We start from the raw sequence: 22,789 nt of genomic DNA, 5'->3' as shown, positions 1-22,789 counted from the left end.
AAGGTGAAACGAGGAATTCCCGAGGTGCTCACCCCTCTCCAAATCGTTCATATTCAGAACACCAATAGCCCTAGCTTTGACCCGATTATTGTCAGCCATCAGCTTCTCTAGGGTTAACTGATCTTCAATGTCCAAGGACGAAATTCTATTCCCAACTGTGGCATTGGGATAATCCCATACAGTGGGACACTTAGGCCTTCATGAGCTGCCCAGAAGAATCTCTGCTTCCAACCATGGATAGCAGATGGGGGAGGGCCCACAATTAGAACATCCCTTTGATGGAAATAGTACCACCCCAGATGACCATTATTCTGATTTAAGGTGAAGCATCTGATGATCAGGGCAGGAGAGGGACGTCTACCCAATTGAGTACACTTGATAATAAAAGCCCCCACACATCTCCAGCAGTTGGGAACTAATTGACTGGGGGGAATCTTATAATGTCTAAGGAGCCGAGCAACGAAGGAAGGAAGAGGATATTGAAGCCCAGCTTCAAAGGCATCTAAAATCAGACCCACCTCATGACGATGTGGGTGATTTAACCTTTCTTCAGGAGATGGGACCCTGAGAATTACAGAGTCGGGGACGGCGTAGACATTTTGGATCTCCAACAGGTTATACTCAGTCTAGACAGAAGGAATATCATCCACCCCTTTTCCAATGGTGGGATCATGTTGGGGTTGGCGAACTCGATATCCCCTTCTACCCAGCAATTTCTTGGAGGAAAGGCTAGAACTACTGGCAGATGCCCCAGAAGAATTCCTAGGAACCAATATGGGGATCCTAGAACTTGCAGCCTCTATTGGGGAGGACCGGGACGAAGCCCCTCGAGATTCTTCCAGAGTAACTCCATGATACAACTTCTCCCCCTCGTCCAACAAGGATTCCACCTCTGGATTCAACTTTGAGGTTGAACTTTTCTTGGACTTCCCCATTTTCCAAAGATGAATAAAAAGAAAATGCAGTTCAATGAAAAGGAAAAAGGGAAAAGAACTTACTTGGGACGAGAAAGGTATAGTCGAAGAAAAAAAGGAGCACTGAACAAAGCGACTGCAGAAGCTTCAAAGAAATATCTTTAACAGAAGAACTCGAGGATGATCAAGGAAGAAAAGAGAGGGAAGGCAAAACACTTTATACTCTTGGGGGCATCAACGTACCCCTCGTAAAAATCTAACTGTTCAAACCCTTACAAATGGCCCAGATCTCAGGAAGAGGAAAAGACCGCCTTTATCAAAGAACATTGGGAAAGCAAAGAAGTTTAAATTTAAACTTTATGGCATCCAATCAATCACTTCTCAAAAAGCACAAAAAAGGGAAGATATTTCGCTGCCACGTGCAAATAGCGGCTAATGGCGGCAAGATTATAAAAAGCCTACAGAGGATAAAAATGTCCTGAAGAAAAAATGAAGACAAAGAGTTTGATCCATAAGTCCTCAGCATCACCAACATACAACCCAAGTTCCGCATAATCCCGCATAGGATACCAAGGATAAATATACTCCCTATACCTTACCAAGGATAAAGGGAGTAGGGGCAAATTATACACCACATTCTGTGCACAAATCTCAACCCTACACGTGGCCTACCATGGACCGCAAGCAAGATTGGTTCAGAAGCGTGCCTGAGAAGAAACCACGCTTATGACGGTATGGAGGCGGGCCCACTAAGGCAGTTGTGTAACCAAGTAGGAGTCCCATGTGCTCCAAGAATCATCAGATTCCTAGATCTAAGGGAGATGGTAGTTAGAGTGGGAGTTTCCAAAATCCATGCTCCCATAAAAGGAAATACCGAAAAGGGTAAGATTGCCTCAGATCCCTACCCCAAACACTATAAATAAGGAGCCTCGACGCTCATGTAACCTAAGTTCAATAATCAACAAAGATACTCTATTGCTTTGCAGTGCCAACTCTGGTTTTCCCAATTTCTTCTAGCTCTGAATTAATTTGACAGTTGTGTTCTTGGAGAATATCTCTCTAGCAGATTTCTTCGCACTACAAAAGCTAAAATAAGTTAGTTTTGAATGTTCAACAGTAAATAAGCTGGAATAGGCTGAGGTGCATTGCTATCTTGAGTATGACAATTGGAAGAAGATGATGGAATAAATATCGAAGCTGCCTATAATCATTTGTGTTGGTATTGTCATTTAGTTGAAGTATTAGGGGTAGAAAATAAGATGAGAGGGGGGAAATCTTTTTCTTATGCATGTCTATTAGCATTGAGAGAAGTTTTAGTGGTACAATGGTATCTTTAGACCACCAAAAATATCTACCTCGTGGCACATTGAATAGAGCTGAAATTTTGTTGACAAGTAGAGCACAAGGTCCCATGCTCGCATGTAAAGTTTAAATCAAAATGACGTTCACCAAGTGGAAATAAAGCATTGAAATCCAGTAAAAGAAATGTGAATTTATAAAGAAGAAATAGGCAGCTGAAAATACAAGTGAATATGCTACTATATGGAAAGGTAAATGTTTGAATTTGAATCTAAATTTGACATGTGGCCAATCCTATACCACTTCTAATATCCATATAGTCAAAATTGATACATCACCCTTTTACTTGGCAAAACTTGGTCTACAGATTCCCTTTAAAGCCTACTAGTAAAAAAACTTTATCATAAAGCTTCGAAAATAGAAAATTTTCCTGTTGCCACATTAGAGATATCTTAATTCATCCACTACAAAATTTCCTTCACTAACAACTGTACTATCTTTTATATGCCCTAACTGTTCTTTCTAATTTTTGCTATGATTAATGTTTTCCTTCAATGGTCATGCATTGAGACCCGAAAATCTCAAACTTGGTTCCCACATTGGAAATTTGAATTTTTCCCACAGCCAACCATATGGGAGGTTATCCTGACCTAAACAATGTATGGCTGAGGATCTTCACAAAAAAATAAAAAAGAGAGAGACATATCTCTTAATTAAATAACAATTTAGGACATCAATTTTTTGATTGATGCATTGTTTTTTCAAAATTTTTCTAACATCCCAATCTTTGGTTAGGAATGTCCAAAGAATAAAGTGATCTTTTAACCTTTTAAAAGGGAAAGTTTGGGTCTCTTCTGTTTTATACTATTTTCTTTCTTTTCTTTTTTTTTTTCTTTTTTTGCAGTTATATTTTCGGGTAGGAAATAGTCATTAAGTTCACAGAAATTTGGACTGCGGAACTCATACATTATTGTTTTAGTGGATGAATTTAATAATTTAGTTTTTTGTCTATATCTTTCTTAGCATTTTTTATTTTTTTTTTTGGAAAATAAATGCCCTTTATTGGGTGCACAGGGCTTCAGTAGTTTGAGGAAAATTTGAATTTTGTTTATGGGTCGAGTTGGCTTATGGTCCACCATGATAATATTTCTACCCTTGCATTTTTTCCAAGTCTGACAAAGTTGAGTTGTCAACCAATTTTGGTGACATTATATCTTCAAGTAGGAAGAGCTGATTGGTTTGAAACCTTGGCAAAGCATGGATGATCATGTGAAGATCAAGTCCACAAAATTTAAGTTTTAACTGACCTATTTTGTTTATTTATTTATTTTATTTTTTTGTATAATTCAAGGGTCGATTGGCCATCAGGCCTCACTAGGAGAAAAGGAGAAGACCCACAAGGGATCAAATATGGTATCTAATAGGACTCCATTTCTTAGAAAGCAAGTAAATGTGGACTTGATGATACTAAGGAGACTTGAATCACCGATCAAGCTCCTGAAGCAGTTCTCCCAAGGGAGTAGCGAACCACCGGGGCAAACCGTGAATCGACCTGCATTATCAAAGCAATAGTTTCCTCCATTACTCCGAGATATCGACAGATAGGGATAAAAGCCGTCCTTGAAAGTCAAGTTTCGGGTCTATTGACTTTTCCTTGTGTTTTATTACTACTTTGAAAATTTTTTGAAGAAGTATTGAAAATTGAGAAAGGTCCCTTGGATGGGTACCCGTACCCGCATCAAATTATCCCCCTTGACCCCCTCACACATGCTTTTGAAGTTGATCACTTTTTTGTAGGGAAAATTGAAATACATAATACGTTAAGCTATTTAGGGGACTGGCAAAAACTCCCCCCCCCCCACCCTCCACAATCTTTTTATTTGTTGGTACTACAGAGTTTCCTCTATAAATTCAAACCCCCATGCAACAAGCCATTCTCACAAAGCCATATAGTCCAAAACTCATTTCATTCTTGTTTCAATTACATCATGAGACATCCCAATCTCTTGCTTGGCCTTTTGATAATATCATACTTTAGTGTAAGAAAAATTATGTTTTTCCATTATTCATTCATTTCAACATGGTTATTGCTGTTCCTGTTTTATCTTTCTTAATTGGTTTATTTTTTTTCCTATGAAATTGTAGGGTTTTCAAGTTACAAATGCCTTCTCACATTATTGGGAAGAGCATATTGGTCTTCCACACCCTCCACATTGGTTAGTTGCAAAGGCTTCTCCATTAAGCCTCCATCAGATGGAAATGTTTATGAAACTTATCAAGGAAAATGAATTCACTTCTCACCTACATTTGTTCTGTAAGTATGCTAATATTGCTTGTTCTACAAATGCACTAGTGAAGAAGACAATAGACTACACAACCCTGCCACCAATAGCCAAATGGAATCATGTCAAAGAGAAATATGATGAACTTCCAAATGAAACACCATTGTGGGTTGCCAGCCAAGGAGGATTGCCATATTTCCGGGAGTCAATGGTTAAAGAGGGAGCTCTCATACCTGTACCTGATCTAAGGGACCCAATGTCATATAAATCATTCTTGCCACGAAATTTGGCATAAAAAATCCCATTTTCCTTTGCGAAGATTGAGGAATTGAAGAAGCTTTTTGATGTGGTGGATGAATCAAACATGGGTAAGTATATTCAAGATAGTCTTGAGATATGTGAGGAGAGCCCCATCCGAGGCAAGCAGAGAACCTGTGCGACTTCTGCAGAGGATCTCATCGATTTTGTTGTCGAGAAATTAGGGCACCATATACACATATGGAGCACGGAGAGCATTGAAGGATCTTATGAGAATGTCACAATTGGAGCTGTGAAACTTATCCATGGAAACCTCTCCGAACCACCAATCTTATGTCATAGTATGCCATTCCTATTTCAAGTCTATTATTGTCATATTTTGAAGAATATAAAAGTATATGCAGTTGATATACATGCTCGGAAGAAATTGAATCATGCAATCATGGCATGCCACTACGATACATCGACTTGGAATCTAAACAATCTTGCTTTTAAGATGCTAGGTTTTGGACCAGGACTAATTGAAGTTTGCCATTGGATAAATGAGAATGGAGTGGTCTGGACAAAGAGTTTAGGTTGAGAAACATTTGAAGATTTGATTATCTTCAATTTCTCTTGCTTGTGTTACATGTTACACTCCTTATGCTATTTGAAGGATAAATAATGACCTTATTTTGGTTTTCATATTATGTTTTTCAAGTTTCAATAGTTTTTTGATCTTCAATTGTACAACATAATATATGACAAACTTAAATCAAAAGAAAATATGTGTGCGTGGGTCCATTAGAGGAAAATTATCTCCTCTAGTTCCTTGCCCAGCCCAATTCCCCAATGCCTCTAATAAGGGGGTGGAGGCGTGGACCCCACTAGGGTAGAGTGTTCGGGCAGGGATAGAATGGTCATTGCGCCACCCCCTTGTTAGAGGCACTAGGGAACTTGGTCGATCATGGAACTGGAGAGGATAAAGATCCGTCCATTAGGCCCCTTTGGTTAGAATGGAAGTAAAGTAGAAGTAAACTTAGAATAAATAAAAAAAAAAGGGCAAGAGATCTCTACTTGGTCGCATGGTCTCTACACAAGTGTCCCGGGTATCTACCCAGGGACAGAGGTGTTATCTCACGGTGTCCTGTGAGAGGGCGTAGGAAACACCACCAAGTAGAGATCTTTTTCCCCCAAAAAAAAAAACCAAATGTTTAGTAATCATTAATAAGAATAATTGTGTAACAACATGCTAAATATAAAAGTAAAATTTACTTTATCTTTATTCAAAATATCACAAAAATTTTTATAGTTACATAATAAAATTAGTTTGCATATTTTCTATGTTTTTTTTTTGAGTTTACCATAAAAATTTTCTTGGTTTATATCTAACTAAACATGGCCTTATTAAATTATCTTTTCAGTTTTTTTATTAAGAAAAGATCACTTCAAGTGGTTAAAGGATGATGATCAAAGGCTTTTGGTTTGACACGAGAAAAAAAAAATTGAGACGGCATCTATAGGCATCACATTTGGCTACAACGGAAGTAGAGTGATGGCCGTTTGGTAATTCAAACAATTGGTACTATTCCAAGTGTTACAACTACTTATCCCAAAAGCTAGAGTTGTTAAGAGCAACGATAATGTATATCACCACTCTCTCTCCATACATGCAGCTCTATATGTGACACCATCACGTAATGGTGCCATCATCTGACACTGAATACAAGGCTTGACAACAGACCACACAAGACCCTCACACTCCTAACTCTGATCACATGTTAGAATCGCATACTCCAAAAGTTCGAGCTGTGAAGTAAGAACAACAACAATGTATATCAACACTAATGTTGTGTTTGGTATGCATTCTTGGAATGCAATCTAGGTTGATTTTACATTCTTGGGCAATAAAAACAAGGGAAAATTACTACCTCCTCCCCTGTAATTTGCCCTAATTATACATTCCTCCCCTCAACTTTACCCAATTATAGACGATTCCCCTATAGTTTCTACAAAATTATTAAAACCTGCCTTTCCATTAGCTTCCGGATGTTAAGTCGTGACATGGTGTATTTATATTTTTTCTAATACCAAAACCAACATTGGGTCCATGTAAATAGACCCTTTTACCCTTTTGATTAAAAAGGATTCTTCTTTCTTCTTCTTCTCTCCGTCGTCGTTTTCTTCTTCTTCTTCCTCCTCCTCCTGTAACCCTACCCACCCCCACCCCTCTGCAATACCGCCTCATTGTCGACAACATCGTTGACTTCGTTGCCAAACCCAACGCTAATTGTGAATGGTTAACAGAAACCCGTATCCATAGTGGTTTTACCGCTTGCCTTTGTAACTTTGAGGCAATTGCAGTGCAGTAATCTTTTAGGTTGTTTTGCAAGTGAGAACTATAAGGGTATTAAGTTAATATCCCTTCATATGTTCTAATATAATCCTACTTGTATTAAAGCTCAGGTTGTAAGGGGCAATCTAGTAATTAGTCCATCTAACCTAAACCCTAGTTTTCTTATAAATACTAGCTAGAGGCAGCAGCCTGGGTATTCCAAACTAGATACTCAGAGTGTAATGCTTTAAGCAACCTTGTGCTTAAACCCTAAACCCTAACAATCTTAAAGCATTAAATTGTTTTCTTTTGATCGGCTTTGGATCTTCGAATTCATAATTCTGGTTTTGAGAAATCGGTTTTGGTGCGGTGCATATCATTCTTCGTTCACGCCTTTGGTTCTTTTTTGTGCGATCGGCTCCGGTTGTCTCCACTCATGGTCTTCACGGTCTGGCTTGATCGTATGTCAAATACTTGTAGATTTCGGAATCACGTTTTTGCATCCTTGTGCGATCAGTATTGGGTTCTCCTTTTCTAAGTTTTGTTTGGAAAAGTATCTGCAGGTTTTGTCCGCTTTCGCTTTGCTTTTCTTTTTTCAAGTTTCAATTGCTTTGTTTTAAAGGAAGACAAGAGCACTTTTTGTCAGAACTTCCTTCTGTCAAGGCATTAAAGCATTAATTGTAGATTAATAAAAATAAAAAACAAAAGAGGACGTTGGCAGTAAACTTGAAGTTTTGATTGATTAAAGAAAAGTCAAAAAGGACTTTGAAGAAATTAAAGCTTTTGAGTGCTTCGATTGAAAAAAAAAGAACAAAATAGAAGAAGACAAAAAGGACACTTTCTGATTTGATTTATCAAATCCTTTTTGGGTTCGGTCACTACCTACAGGCTGCGACCAGTGCCAATCATCACCAAACAGCAACCAAAGGCCCACGTCAGTCAGCAACCCATGCCAGCCAGCACTAGCGTGCACACCACGAGTGTCGACGCCGCTGCACCGCCACCATCCTTTCCTCCGCCGCCTAAATCCAAGGTTCTCCATCTCGGGTGTGATTGTTCCTTTGAGCATTTATTTTTATTTGAATTTTTCCTTGGGCATATAAACAAATCACATAACAATGGAGAAACATGTTGTTCCAATTAAGATGATCAAATTGGAAAGCTTTAGTGGTTCTGAGTTTAGTTCTTGAAAAAGGAGGACTCAATTTGGACTGAAGTACCTCAATGTTTTCTACACTGTGGTAAATACATTTTCTGATTACACGGACCTAACTGAAGCCCAATAGATAAGTGATGAGGACTTTTGCAAAGAGGACTTTTGCAAAGACTACCTTTTAAATTGCCTGTCAGATAGACTGGTAAAGACCTATAGTAGATATGATACTGCAAAAGAGATTTGAGAAAACTTAGAAGTCCAATTCAAAAAAGAGGAGGAACTATCAAAGACCCACTTGGTTGATAAGTTCAAGGATTTCAAGTTTCAAGAAGACAAGAAAATACTTCCTCAAGTAACAGACTTTGAGAACTTGAGAACAAAACTGAACCAATAAAATATCCCTGTTGTTGATGCATTTTTAGTGGGTGCAATTATTTTTAAGCTACCCTCTACCTGACATTCCTGTAAAACTGAGATGCATAGGAAGAAAACACAAGTGAGGGTGGATGATCTCAGACGGTTCATTAGAATCGAAGATGAGAACAGAACAAGGAATAACTTAGAGATGGTGAAACAACAACAGACATCTGCCAATTTATTTTCACAACCTAAGAAAAATCCTAGGCAGTCCAAGCCACCTAAGAAAGAACCCCAACAGTTGGAGGCCAAAAAAGACTAACTTTAAAAAGAAGGGCAAGTGCCGCAACTTTGAAAAGTGGGGTCACTATGCATCTGAGTGTAGGGGTCCTAAGAAAGGGAACACTGACACACCACAGAAGGAAGCTCACATGTTGGTGGATAAAACTGGGCCTACTAACTTTGTTGCATGGTTGACAAGGGTAAGGGATTGGCCAGTACATCTTCAGATTGGCGGTTAGACTCTAGAGCGACTTGTCATGTTTGCAATAGTAAGAACCTGCTAACTGATGTTGTTCAAGTAGCAGAGACTATAGGAAAATGCTCAAACTAGCTAAAACTCATAATTTACCAATAGACACTTCAATTAGATTTAATAGATGTGAAGTGTGTGCTCAAACCAAAATAACTAGAAAATCTTTCAAATCGATTTCTAGGAGCACTCAACTTCTTGAACTTATACATACTGACATTTGTGACTTTAAAAGCTACACAACTAGAGGAGGTCGGAAGTGTTTGATAACATTTATAGATGATTTTTCTAGATATTATCATTTATACCTGTAAAAATCTAAAGATGAAGCATTTTAAAATTTTAAAATTTTCACAAATAAGATAGAAAATCAATTGAACTTAAAAATTAAAAGATTTAGAAGTGATAGGGGAGGAGAATACAAATTAACAGAGTTCAAAGAATTTTATGCCTCTGCAAGCATAATCCTTGAAATCACTGCTCCGTACTCACCCCAATTAATGGCATAGCTGGAAAAAAGAACAGGACATTAACAGAGATGTTAAACTCCATACTATTGACAGCTGGCATGCCCTCTTGCTATTGGGGAGAAGCAGTGTTGACTGTAAATCACATTCTAAATAAACTACCACATTCAAAACTGACTTCTACACCTTATGAACAATGGCATAACCATCCCTGTAGATATGACACTCTTAAGGTTTGGGACTGTATAGTTTATGTTAGGATACAAGACCCTAGGAGACCTAAGATGGAAACTAGAACAAACACTTGTGTGTATCTAGGTTGTGCAGAAGACAGTGCTGTAGACCGATTTTTGGATCTATCAACCAATGTGGTGATAGAATCTAGGGATGCTATATTCTTTGAAGGTAAATTCCTCAGAGATAAAGGCCTGACCTTGCCTGGTCTGACTGAAATAGTTATAGAACCACCTTTGGAATCTGAACCAATTATTTCTGACACTACTCCCACAGTGCTCCCTGAATCAGAGCCTAGAAGAGTATCTACTAGAGATAGAGTACCCAAGAATTTTGATGAGGATTTTATGACCTACCATCTAGAGGCCGATCCATCCACCTATAAGGAAGCGATGAGATCTAGGGACTCACTGCTATGAAAAGAAGTCATTGATGAGGAAATAAGTTATTTAATGCAGAATGAGACCTGACACCTTGTTGATCTATCTAGAGGGGCTAAAACAATAGGATGTAAGTGGGTACTGAAGAAGAAACTTAATCCAGATGGGTCTATAGCCAGGTATAAAGCACGCTTAGTAGCGAAGGGCTATACCCAGGTAAGAGGGATAGATTTGACATCTACTCCCCGGTCTGCCATTGGGCAATGATAAAGATTCTTCTTGTCATAACATCTATTGAACACTATGTTGTGCATCAAAAGGATGTAAAAATGGCTTTCCTTAATGACGACCTAACAGAAGATAACTACATGAACCAACCTGAAGGGTTTATCATGGAAGGTTCTGAAAAAAGAGTTTGTAAATAAAACAAATCTCTCTATGGTCTTAAACAAGCACCTAAATTGTGGCATTAGAAGTTTAACAAGATAGTAAAGAGCCTTAGTTTTCAAACCAATAACTTAAATAAATGCCTTTATTTTTTATCTAAGTCAAACAAGGTCGCGATTATTTGCTTGTATATAGACGACATGTTGATTCTCGGTTCTGATCTCTCTATAGTGAGTGACATTAAAGAAACCTTGTCCAAAGAATTCGATATGAAAGATTTTGGTGTGGTAAACACCATTCTTAGGATAAGAGTAAGCTTCAATGAGCAAGGGATCATCCTTAGTCAGTCTCATTACATTTGAGAAGCTACTTTCTAGTTGGGGATACAGTGATTGTAAACCGATTGAGACACCCTATGACTATAACAAATGGTTGAAACCTAACACAAATGACACCTTGAATCAGTTAGACTATTTTAAATTGATTGGTAGTCTCATGTATACAATGAGTTGCACTAGGCCAGACATAGCCTTTATGGTAGGCATGCTGAGTCGTTTCACTAGTAATCCTGAAAAAGAGCATTGGGATGCCCTGACGAGGCTGACGAGATACCTTAAGGGTACTTTAGGTTATGTTCTATGTTATACTAGACATCCTCCAACTTTGGAAGGATATTCTGATGCATCTTGGTGCTCAGATTTGGGAGACAGCAAATCCACCAGTGGTTATGTACTTACACTAGGAGGAGCAGCTGTAGCATAGAAGTCCAAGAGACAGACTGGTATCGCTCTGTCATCTATGGAATCGGAACTATATGCTCTAGCTTCTGTGGGAGATGAAGCAGAGTGGATAAAGGATCTGATCATGGATATTTCATTGAGGAGTTTTAAGTTAAACTCTATATCTATTTTCTGTGATAATCAAACAACAAAGACGATAATGAATAACTCACTCTTTAATGGTAAGAGGGGACACATCAGGCTGAAACAGGCCATGCTGAATTATAGAATAGAACAAGGGATTATCACTTTGATTGATGTGAGATCAAAGGATAATATGATAGATGCCCTTACAAAGGAATTGAACAAAGATCGAACATTCAAAACTACGGGGGAGATGGGGTTAAAGACCATTTAGTCAGGTCTTAACCTAACCCAGTATTATTTTGAATTATTCGAATCTCATCTAACCTTGGAAAGCATTCGGGACAGTTTACATGTTTTAAATAACTTAGTTAGGTTACTAAGTATGAGAGTTTGTGAAACCATTTCAAACTTGATGGTGTAGAAAATTTTTCATGTGAAGTTTCCTTACTTTGTTATTCCATAAAGGAATATGGAAAATGTCTGATATGTTTCAATGATATTGTGCTAGTCTGTATGTTATTCCAAATCTGATGACATATCTTTCATAGTATGGTGTACCATTCCAGATTTGATGATACATTATAAATCTATGACTGATATGACGAACACAGTATTCCAAATGAAAACATGGTATGGTCCTTATGATAGAGACTATATAGGATTGAGTTCTTGTAAAGAAACTTGATGATGATGCTTACTGATTTTTTATTTACTTTCAGCCATATATGGAATGTACTAAGTTCTTATTGTTGAACTAGATGCTACTGTGCAAATGATTGAATTCATATTATCTTATGATATTCATATTTGACAAATTACAGAGAATGGCGAAGATGGAGGAGAACGGTTGAACCTGGATTTCGATGAGGATGACTTACTTGATGAATAAAGTCACACGGATTGCAAGGACTTTTCCTTTTGATTATTTCTTTTGATTTAGCCACTTGCATGTGGAACTTTGGATTTATTATTGGGTTTAGTTTTAACCTAAAACCTTAGTTTTATTTCTTGAAGTTTACTTACTTGACTCATTGGATTATTGATATTCAACTTATTCAATTTATATTGATTCAATTACTGATTGAACAATAGTTTCTATATATGTGTGGTGGATAGAGGAGATTGTAAGGGTATTAAGTTAATATCCCTTCATATGTTCTAATATAATCCTACTTATATTAAAGCTCAGGCTGTAAGGGGCAATCTAGTAATTAGCCCATCTGACCTAAACCCTAGTTTTCTTATAAATACTAGCTGGAGGCAGCAGCCTGGGTATTCCAAATTAGATACTCAGGGTGTAATGCTTTAAGCAACCTTGTGCTTAAACCCTAAACCCTAAACCCTAACAAGAACCCAACTCCCACTGGAGATTCAATGAATATCAAATTTGCTTCTACAGCATCAAAAATAGAAAAGAATTTGAAGATTCTAGATTGATAAATCCCCATTATAAAAGAAATACAAAATTTGGAAGAAAAAACCCTAATGCGTGAATCTGTACTTCTACAAGGACAAAATGAGCTCAAGTCCAACTCTGTTTCTTTTAACATGAATAGGGCCCAATTCAACAGCAGCACCATATCCTATTGATGAACAACCAAGACCTAATACATAAAAGTGGGAAAACAGAGGAAAGAAAAGGGTATTAAATAGGAGAAGGAAATAGGAATGGATGAATTAATGAATTAAAAAGGAAGGAGAAGGAGAAGAAGAAGAAAAATAAGAGGAAATGGGGGTAGGTGATTGATTGATTGATTGCTAAGGCCTACCACTATTAAGCTAGAGAAGGAGAGGCCTCTTGGATGGTTGAGATTGAGATTCAAAAACCCAGTAGAACAGAGCCCTACCTGGATGGACGATGATGTAGCCTGAGAAGTGTGAGATGGGTGGGTTTGAGGGCTGACCTGGGAGAAGAGTAATCCTATCAGATTGTTGGGTTGTAGGTGGTGGGTTGGTGTAGGTTTGCTGTGAAGCATTAATGCCTGTAACAAAGAATGACTCAAATCCAATAAGAAACCCAAATAGTGAGAGTAGAAGAAGAGACGCGATGTCGCTTAGGCTTCGAAGCAGGGTGAGCAGGGCGGCCGTGGTGAAGGATTTTTAGTTATATGCTTGAGGGGTTTTCAGGCCATTAGATTTTATAGTGTTTTAATCGATTTGAGAACAAAGGCGGTGGAGGCGGCGGCGGCAGTGGTGGTGGTGGAAGAGGAAAGATAGAAATGGGTGATTGAGGTTGAAGATGAAGAAAAGGGTTGCATTGTAATTTCATTTTTGATGTTTTAGTAAAAGGGTTAAATAGTCTTTTCAATACAATAACTAATAGCAGGTCAACACTATCAGCCAGAGGAGGTCTAAATGTAATTTGGCAAAATCAAAAGGAGGAGTGTGTAATTAGGGTAAAGTACAGGGGAGGGTAGTAATTTTCCCTAAAAACAACTATTTTTTATCATCTGAGAATGCAAAATTGACTTACAATGCATTCCAAGAATGCATACCAAACAGTGCCTAAGAGTGGCAAATTGTGGCTTGTTGCATGTCATAAATATAGTCAGTAAGTTAGGGAAAAACAAAAGTTGGGCATGGGAGATATTTGGGGTAATGAAATTGACTGTGATGCCTTCTTCATTATGAGCCAATTGGGTCCAGAGCAAGGCAATATAGAAAATGAAATATATCCGCCTAGTTTTGCCATGTTATAAGGTGGAGCAATGTGGCGATGTGGCAATTGAAATTCCCATGGTTAGATATCTACAGAAACTCAGAAAGGTTTGGGTTGGCCAATTGTCAAAATTGTAACTTAATTTCAATCACATACGTTACAAGGATACCCTTCTATCGTAGAGTTGTAGTTTATAGCCATTCATGTATTGGCATTTATCCTTTTGGTGGTCTTGGATTTTCATAGCTTTATTTTGTCACTTCACCAAATCTTTTTTTGATGAAACTTAAGATGCAAGGAAGAAACTTCGGAGTCTACTTGTCCACAAAATTTACATCTCCATTTATATTGTCATATGATAAAATTAACTTCCTTTAATTTTCTTTGTTGAAACCTTTCACAAAAATTGCACATTTTTATGTTTATTTCATTAGTGAATGGTACGTGAAGGTCAAAAAAAAAAAAATTTACTTTTTATTGGTTATTCAATCCCAAATTTTTCTAAATTTTTGAGAAATGAAAAAAGAGTGGTTTGGTAGACGACAACCCTTACAACGAAAAATTAGTAGCTGTAAAGGCAGAAATAGTGCAATGGCGGTTGCATGACCTACGAACGTCGACAGGCCTACAAGATTCACAGAAAACACCAGAGATGTCTAGAGCGGACTCCGGGGGGAAATTTTCGATGCCTAAGTGTTGGTGGTGAAGATGTCCAACACTCTCACAAAATGGCGCAGGCTAGAATGGGTGCAGGGCGTGCCAAAACCTTTGACGCAGGCTCAAACGGACTGGGGTTGTTACCTATCTGACTGTCAACCAGGGAATGTAGGGTTCCCTCGTGCCTGAGTTAACTCTAAGGACCTTTGGGTTAGACGTTGAAGGCGACGGTCTCAATGGGATTCACCATAAGCATGCAAAAATGAATAAGAAGGAGATAAAGATGAACACAGAATTAAATAACTGATCAAACAATGGGAAAGTACACAAACCGATTACAGATTAGACCAAACCGTTGGAGATGATGAATTCCCTGATCCTTCCTCTCACTGGCTGATCTACTGATAGTAAGCACACCTCCCCAAATGCAGACAAAGAAAACTAAAATGGAAAGCTAATAAATGGAAAGCTAATAAATGGAAAGCTAGTAAACGCTAAGAAGTAAATGCCAAGAGTTGTAGTTGTAGTGTGTGTCCCTTTCTGTGTGACAGTCCTTGGCCTTTGTAGTAGCTTCTAATTTCCTAGTTAGTGGCGGCTGCCTCCTCCATAGTGGCTTTCATGCCCTACTTTCCTGCTCTCCACGTGGCCCACCACCACGGGGCTCCCTGATTCTCCCTTGGCCCATGCTGATGTGGGGGTAGTGGCCCTTATCTCCTCCTCCTTGGAAATAGGAGGCGTTACCCTCGTGGGAGATATTCTCTCAACCGCCTTTGACACGGTCAACCCATGCCACCCTAACCGCTGACGTGTCACCCACCGTGAAACAACTCCCAACAATTGCCCCTCACAACCTCTTGAGGCGGTGCCACATGGCCCACCCAGCCTGAGGAGGTTGTGTGATTCCAACGTCGATCTTTGAGGTTCCCCAAAACTCTACTAATTGCAAAGCCTGCCACGTCAAGCTAATGCATCTTTGCTAAATAACTCTCGCCTCCCTTTGATCAACATGTCATCCTTGCGCCACCTTAGCGTTACCTCAATCGTAGGCCTCCTTCCCAGCAAACGAGGTAATTATGTCACCCTTTGAAATTTGAATTTCTAAACTGGCGCCATAACTCCCTGCCCTAGTTTTTTCCTTTAAATGCGCAGAAACCCTTGAATCTCCCTCCGTTACTGCTCATCTTCTTCTCCAGCCTTTCTCTTCTTGCTCCCGCCTACGCCATGGAAGACCTTCCTCCTTTCCCTGCAATTTCTCAGAAAGAGTGAGAACTGGAAAGGACCCTGAAAGCGAAGTAAGCCCAGCTTCCAACCTCCTCTCGCTTTGAGGTACTTATCCCTAACCCTGAGCCCCCGTTGTTTACACTTGGGCCTGCTCAGCCTTTTATGCCAGTCCCAATCCCCAACTTTCCTCAGCACAAGGAGGAAACCATTCTTCTCTGCTCTCCCACTCCTTTTAGTGTCAAGCCAAAGCCTTTCAGTCGCCTCTGGCTGTCCTACCTTCCTAACTGGGAGGCATGGGTGGACCGCATTATAGACACCCACTGTGACCGCCTTTCTGCCCTAGGGATCCTCGATGTTGTAGAGATGTCCAGTGTTGCCATTCCTCCTGATCTTCCCCTATTGCAGACTGCCCTTCGCTTTTGGTCTAGTTCCACTAACACCTTTCTTTTCCCCTATGGTCCCGTGAGCCCTACCCTCCTAGATGTAGGAGTTCTGACTGGCCTTAAGGCCATTGGCCCTGAGTTCCATAGAGCGTCTGTTTGGACCTTAGACCCCAAGGGTTATGAAGAGCAACATGACCTGGATTTTACCAAGAAGGCCAGCTACAACATGTACCTGTCCACAGTCCGCCAAACTAAAGGCCGAGTCTCTAAGGCCAAATTTGTGGCCTTTGTGCTCTTTTGAATTTGCCGCTATCTTGCCTACATCAAGTCCAGCAAGATTGCCAAAACTTACCTTCGTCTGGCAAATGCTTTATCTCGAGGCCGTTCCATATATCTTGCCTCATTCGCCCTGGCGTCACTCTATCGTGGCTGCATTGCCATTGTCTATTCCAACTTTGAATCCGATGGCGGCCCCTTTTGGCTGCTATTGATCTGGCTACCCACCTACTTCCCTTCTTTTTATACTCCCTCTCCCATCATTGAGTATCGTACGATCGACCTCTACTTTATGCAATAATTGAAGGAGGACGAACAGCCTTCCCCGAAGGACTACGATTTCTTCTTCCTCAAGCTAGAGAAATCATGCTCCCCCGCTCTGTTCATGCCCTTCCATATGCACAAAGATCTCTCTTCCTGGTTATCAGATGCCCTGCATAGCCCTCAGTCTACCCCTGAGCTGCTGCGCAAGTTCCTAGTTTGCAGGGACCTCCACTTTGGTGTGACCTTAGAGCCCCAAGAAATAATATATATGGGGTGGAAGTATACAATCCTCAGTGTTGCACCCATCAGTTCGGCCTTTGGCAGTCTGTTCCCCTCCCCTGCTACTTTTCTGAAAATAAGGGTGGGCCAGACTGGCCTGTTTTGAGGAAACCAGACCAGATTGACGGCGTCACCTCCATGAGTGATTTTGTCATGTCCAGCTTCTTCCCTCAGCCCTTTGACCCTGAGCCCTCAGCCTCTCCTGAGTTCTCAGCCTGGTGGTCCATCTTTTTTGTTATATTGATTGCTGAAGCCCTCCCACCTGTCACTGATGACGCTGATTCTGACTCCGGTTTGCAGATGAAGGACGTCAAAAGCAAAGGCCCACCCCAACATGTTCCAAGTAAGTCACTCTTGAATTCAATCCTACGGTATGAGGAGGCTTTTGGTGTCAAGTACCACCCAGACCGAAGTATTATGCAGAGGCGCCATGACCTGGCCGTTGACTGACTCGACTTGAAAAACGTGAGGAATTCCTAGCCTGCCTACGAATGCTAGAAAGGTTGCCAAAAGGGCCTATGTGGACATGTGCAGCTTTGACCATTCTTTCAAGGCCTTCATGGATAGGCAACCACCCTTGCCTGACACCGGCCTAGGTGTGGCTGAGCTTGTTAATCCCCACCTTTGGATGTGGTCAGGTGGTGTTGAATTTGCTGGCTCATACACCGATGACCATGAGATGACTCGTACAAGGCATACCATCCAGGCCGTTAACCCGGCCAAGCATGGTATCCCTGCTACCTCGCACATCCTTACATGCTTTTGGCCTTGACTGAAGGTCTCTTTTGTGTTTTCCAGAGGCCCGCCCTGCTCGGTCTACTCCTTCACAACAAACTAGTACTGATTTTCCTCTGAAGCGCAAAGCTCCTTCGTCGGCCCCCACCAATCCGCTATCCAAAGGCCAGACCCAGAGAAAGAAGAAACAAGTTGCAAGGAAACCTCCTCGGAAGCAATCGCTCAGAGAAGCCACCCCAAGCGAGGAGGCCTCAGAAGCACCATCTGTCCTGAGGTGCTTCAAGCGTAACTTAGAGGAAGCCCGCTCGTTGTCCTCTCCAACCCTCCTGGATCTTGCTTCAGACTCAGAGGATGGGGCCCCTGTTGTGGGCTCCCATGAGGAAGCGGCCTCAAAGTCTCCTGCTCCTACTATTTCATCCCCCTTTTCAAAGGTTGTTAGCTCAGGTAAGTATGTTGGTATTTCCAACCCCTTTCTGGCAAAAGCTCCTACTCCAGATCGAAGTCCTTCTCCAGATATCCTGGTATGTTCTGATGCGGTCTCCTGTTAGTTCACTCACCTCTTACCCTTTTCTGACCGCTGTAAGTACCGTGGTCCCTTGGGACGAGGGTTCCTCAGCCCTTATGATATATGGCGACATAGGGTTTTGGGAGATGTATGGTGTGTGTGTATATGGATATGGATAATACTGTCAATATATAATATTGATAAATAGGGGATTGGGATCATGCATTAAAATATGCTAATATAATGTGAAGTCACCACCTAGGGCCTAGGACCCATTAAGTGTAGCCCTACCCGTTGTGAGTGGAATCGGGCTACGTGACTCCATATGGTTTGACCAAAGGTTCGAGTAAGGGTTCAGGATACGAGTGTGGGAAGGTGTTAGGCACCCACCTCGCCCGGCCGAAGCCGGTCTCTCTGTGTTAGATGCTACATAAGGACGAATGTTCTCTCTCTTTTATTACGGGGATGAGGGATATTATGAACTACATTCAGATGCTATGAATTGAACTAAAGCATAATAAACTACATTACATATATGAAAAATATGGACTAAAATGATGAAATATGAAAGGACTACATTGAATCAACAAAAATGCAGTAATTATACCTGTATGGTTGTATTCCCCTGGCTCAAGGGAGATGGACGAATGGACTAACATTGATTCTTTCTCGGCAAAGTAATGGCTCTTTCAAGTGATTTGGAGAGGAGTAAACAGATAGAATAATGTCTGTAATAAAGGAGTTTTGATGGTTATCCGTGCACAGACGAGATAACAATGCCAAGGAGCAAAAGCGCTCTATACTCAGAGGGACAATCGAAGGATCTGTCCGCCACAAGAAAACTTCAAGCACTCACACTCTCATGAGAGAAGGAGGAGAAATGAGGGTGAAAAGGGAGAAAAAGAGGCTAGGAATCACTTGGGGAGGGTCTCTCCACCCAATCTTCCTTGGGAAATGTGGGAGGGGACCCTCCTATTTATAGGGAGGGACCCCTTCTCTCTCCTGCCGTGGGGGACTTTTCCACGGCGCCATGGGTGATGTCAGTGAGCTGATGTCACACCCCCTCGTGGCACCGTGGAAATCTGGTATAAATCCCCACGGTGCCGTGGGAAGGCGCCCACTGTGCCATGTGAAGGCGTCCACGGTGCCGTGGGAGCACAGTGCCATTTTTCCTTGTTTTTGGACTTAAAATGGGCCATTTTGTGCTCAGCATGGTTCTTGGTCTTATGGGTCAGGTATCTTGGGTCTAAAAAGAGGGAGAGTGCGGTGTCCATCGTCCATGTCCCGTTGTCATCATCGCCAATTGGGGGGTGACAAAAAATCAGCGTCTACAGTTTTCCCCTCTTTGGCCGAGGCGTGTGCCAACAGCCGAAGGGTAAAGATAAAAGACCGACTAATTTTGTCACCAAGAGCCTGTACTGCTGACGCTTTGCTCAAAGGCGACAGAGTTGCTAAAAACAGGCGGTTAATCACGATGAAATCTTTCGATAATCCTCAAAAGAAAAACTCGGAAGAACCAAATCTTTATCTTGTGAGCATTGCTCAAACAATTTTTTAGGGTGATAAGGCACCGCTCGACCAAAGATCTAGATAAGGCACCACTCGGCCCACAAGATCGAATATGAGGGACTCCACTGGGATAGAATTTTGAAGGTGATAAGGCACCACTCAACCAAAGATCTAAATAAGGCACCACTCGGCCTGAAGATCAAATTTGAGGGTGATAAGGCACCACTCAACCGAAAGTCAAACTTGAATGGTCATAAGGTGCCACTCGATCGAAACCATCAAGTTTGGAGGGTGATAAGGCACCACTCGACCGAAGATCTAGATAAGGCACCACTCGGCCCGAAGATCAAATTTGAGGGTGATAAGGCACCACTCAACCGAAAGTCAAACTTTGATGGTTATAAGGTGTCACTCGACCGAAACCATCAAGTTTGGAGGGTGATAAGGCACTACTCGACCGAAAGTCAAACTTGGATGGTTATAAGGTGCCACTCGATCGAAACCATCAAGTTTGGAGGGTGCTAAGGCACCACTCGACCGAAGCATTCAGTATTGAGGGATTTCATTGGGGATTTTTTCTTTTTCTTTTTCTTCTTTCCGTTCTTCTTTATTTTCTTTCTCTCTTTTTTTTAATTTTCTTCTCCTTTTCTTTTCTTTTTTTATTTTTTTTTTATTATTTTTTTTTATGTTCTTTCTTCTCTTTCTTTCTTTTCTTTTCTTCTTTCTTTTTTTTTTTATTATTATTATTTTTTTTATGTTTTTTCTTCTCTTTCTTTTCTTTTCTTCTTTATTTTCTTTTTTTTTTCTTCTTTTTTATTTTTTATTTTTTATTTATGTCCTTTCTTCTCTTTCTTTCTTTTCTTTTCTTCTTTCTTTTCTTTTCTTCTTTCTTTTTTTTTTTCTTCTCTACTTTCTTTTTTCTTCTTTTTTTCTTGGTCCACGGCGCCGTGTGGGGGTCTGCACGGCCCCGTGTATGGGCGGCACCGTGCTTGCACGACCCCACGTACACGGCTCCGTGGGCAAACCTCCACGGCGCTGTGGGCCGCTGTCCCACGGGACCGTGGAGAATTCCACGGCGCCGTGGGCGCGATGGAGAGTTTATAAATAGAGGGCTCCCTCCCTCATTTCTTCACTCTCATTTCTGCTGCGAAGCTCTGCTGTTTTTGATTTTTGACTTCACTCCCTTTTTATTCACTCACATCATGTCTTTCCGCCGACGAGGACGCCAGTCTCACCGGGAGCCACTACTCGGTACTACCGCTCACGATGCAGGAGCTGCATGGTATCCTTCAGGGGTTACCTTAGCCGACACTGCCTGCCATGGTTGTCGCTCCATATGGGGCCAGGTCAGTACTCTTACTCTTTCCCTTTCAATTTATGCATTTTATTTATATTAGCTTCATACCTCACCGTATAGATTCGAGGTAACGTCCCTAGATTCTACCCCAAGCACCTAATGGCACGTAAATCTAGGTAACACCTCTAGATACCATCCTAGGCACCTAGTGGCACGCAAATCAAAGCAAGGCCATCAGACGCTACCCTAAGTGTCTTTTGGCACGCAAATCTAGGTAACGCCTCTAGATACCCTCCTAGGCACCTAGTGGTATACAAATCAAAGCGAGGCCATCAGACACTACCCTAAGTGTCTTTTAGCACGCAAATCTAGGTAACACCTCTAGATACCCTCCTAGGCACCTAGTGGCACGCAAATCAAAGCAAGGCCATCAGACACCACCCTTAGTGTCTTTTGGCATGCAAATCTAGGTAACGCCTCTAGATACCCTCCTAGGCACCTAGTGGTACACAAATCAAAGCGAGGCCATCAGACACTACCCTAAGTGTCTTTTGGCACACAAATCTATGTAATGCCTCTAGATACCCTCCTAGGCACCTAGTGGCACGCAAATCAAAGCAAGGCCATCAGAAGCCACCCTAAGTATCTTTTAGCACGTAAATCTAGGTAACGCCTGTAGATACCCTCCTAGGCACCTAGTGGCACGTAAATCAAAGTAAGGCCATCAGACACCACCCTAAGTGTCTCTTAGCATGCAAATCTAGGTAACGCCCCCTTTTTACAGTCTCTCCCTCTCTCTCCTTTTTTTTTTTTACTATTTATTTAATTATTATCCCAATTATCTTAGCTAACCATTTGCCTTGTTTTTCTTTGCAGGGCAGCCCGCTTCCTTCGCCCAAGAAGTATTGTGGGCTGGAGGCTGTTTCAGAGTGGTACCACACACTCTGCCTGGCTGTACAGTCGCGAGTGGTTAAGACTGGGTTGGGACACATCGCCTCATCCCTAGCCTGTGAGTTGGATAGCCCAACTGCGAGGGCTCTGATAGAGAGGTGGTGGCCGAGCACCCATACGTTTCACCTTCCCTTTGGTGAGGCGACGGTCACCCCCCTAGATTTCTACATGATCACGAGATTACCTTTTGGTGGGGTACCCGTGACACTGACTCCGGAGGAGAGGGTTATAGCCTCGACGGAGCCATCAGAGTGCCTGGAGTATTACAGGCAGCAGTTGGGGATTGCTGTTACAGGGAGAGAGATCCCCACGTCGATCCTGAGGGGTACCTGGGATGAGAGGGTCTTTATAGACCAGTCGCCGTCCGTCCTTCAGGATCAGCAGGCTCGATGCTTCCTCCTCTTCTTGCTGTCGGAGGTGATCTTTAGCGACATGACAGGTACGGTGACAGCCGATGCCGCATATGTTCACTTCTTTGAGCACTTTGACGTGGCTGCGGGCTACGATTAGGGGGGTTCGGCGTACGCCTACTTCCTAGATATGCTAGACTATCTGGTTGTGGGGTCACCAAACCTGATCGGATGCTGCTACGTCCTATGGGTTAGTT

The 22,789-nt window shown here is 41.3% G+C and overlaps 1 protein-coding gene across 1 annotated transcript; it reads left to right on the top strand.

The window, feature by feature from the left end:
- Window positions 1–4,200: 4,200 nt before the first annotated feature.
- LOC122652586 lies at window positions 4,201–5,477 on the top strand. The gene is made up of 2 exons (XM_043846374.1): window positions 4,201–4,252; window positions 4,359–5,477. Exons 1-2 carry the CDS (start codon window positions 4,202–4,204, stop codon window positions 4,788–4,790), a joined length of 483 nt encoding a protein of 160 aa, XP_043702309.1. The 5' UTR covers window position 4,201; the 3' UTR covers window positions 4,791–5,477.
- Window positions 5,478–22,789: the final 17,312 nt, after the last annotated feature.

The sequence above is a fragment of the Telopea speciosissima genome, chromosome 2 (assembly GCF_018873765.1).
Source record: "Telopea speciosissima isolate NSW1024214 ecotype Mountain lineage chromosome 2, Tspe_v1, whole genome shotgun sequence".
In the NCBI taxonomy this organism is placed as follows: Eukaryota; Viridiplantae; Streptophyta; class Magnoliopsida; order Proteales; family Proteaceae; genus Telopea; species Telopea speciosissima.
Note: the sequence above shows the minus strand (reverse complement) of the source record. Positions and strands in the feature narration are given on the sequence as shown.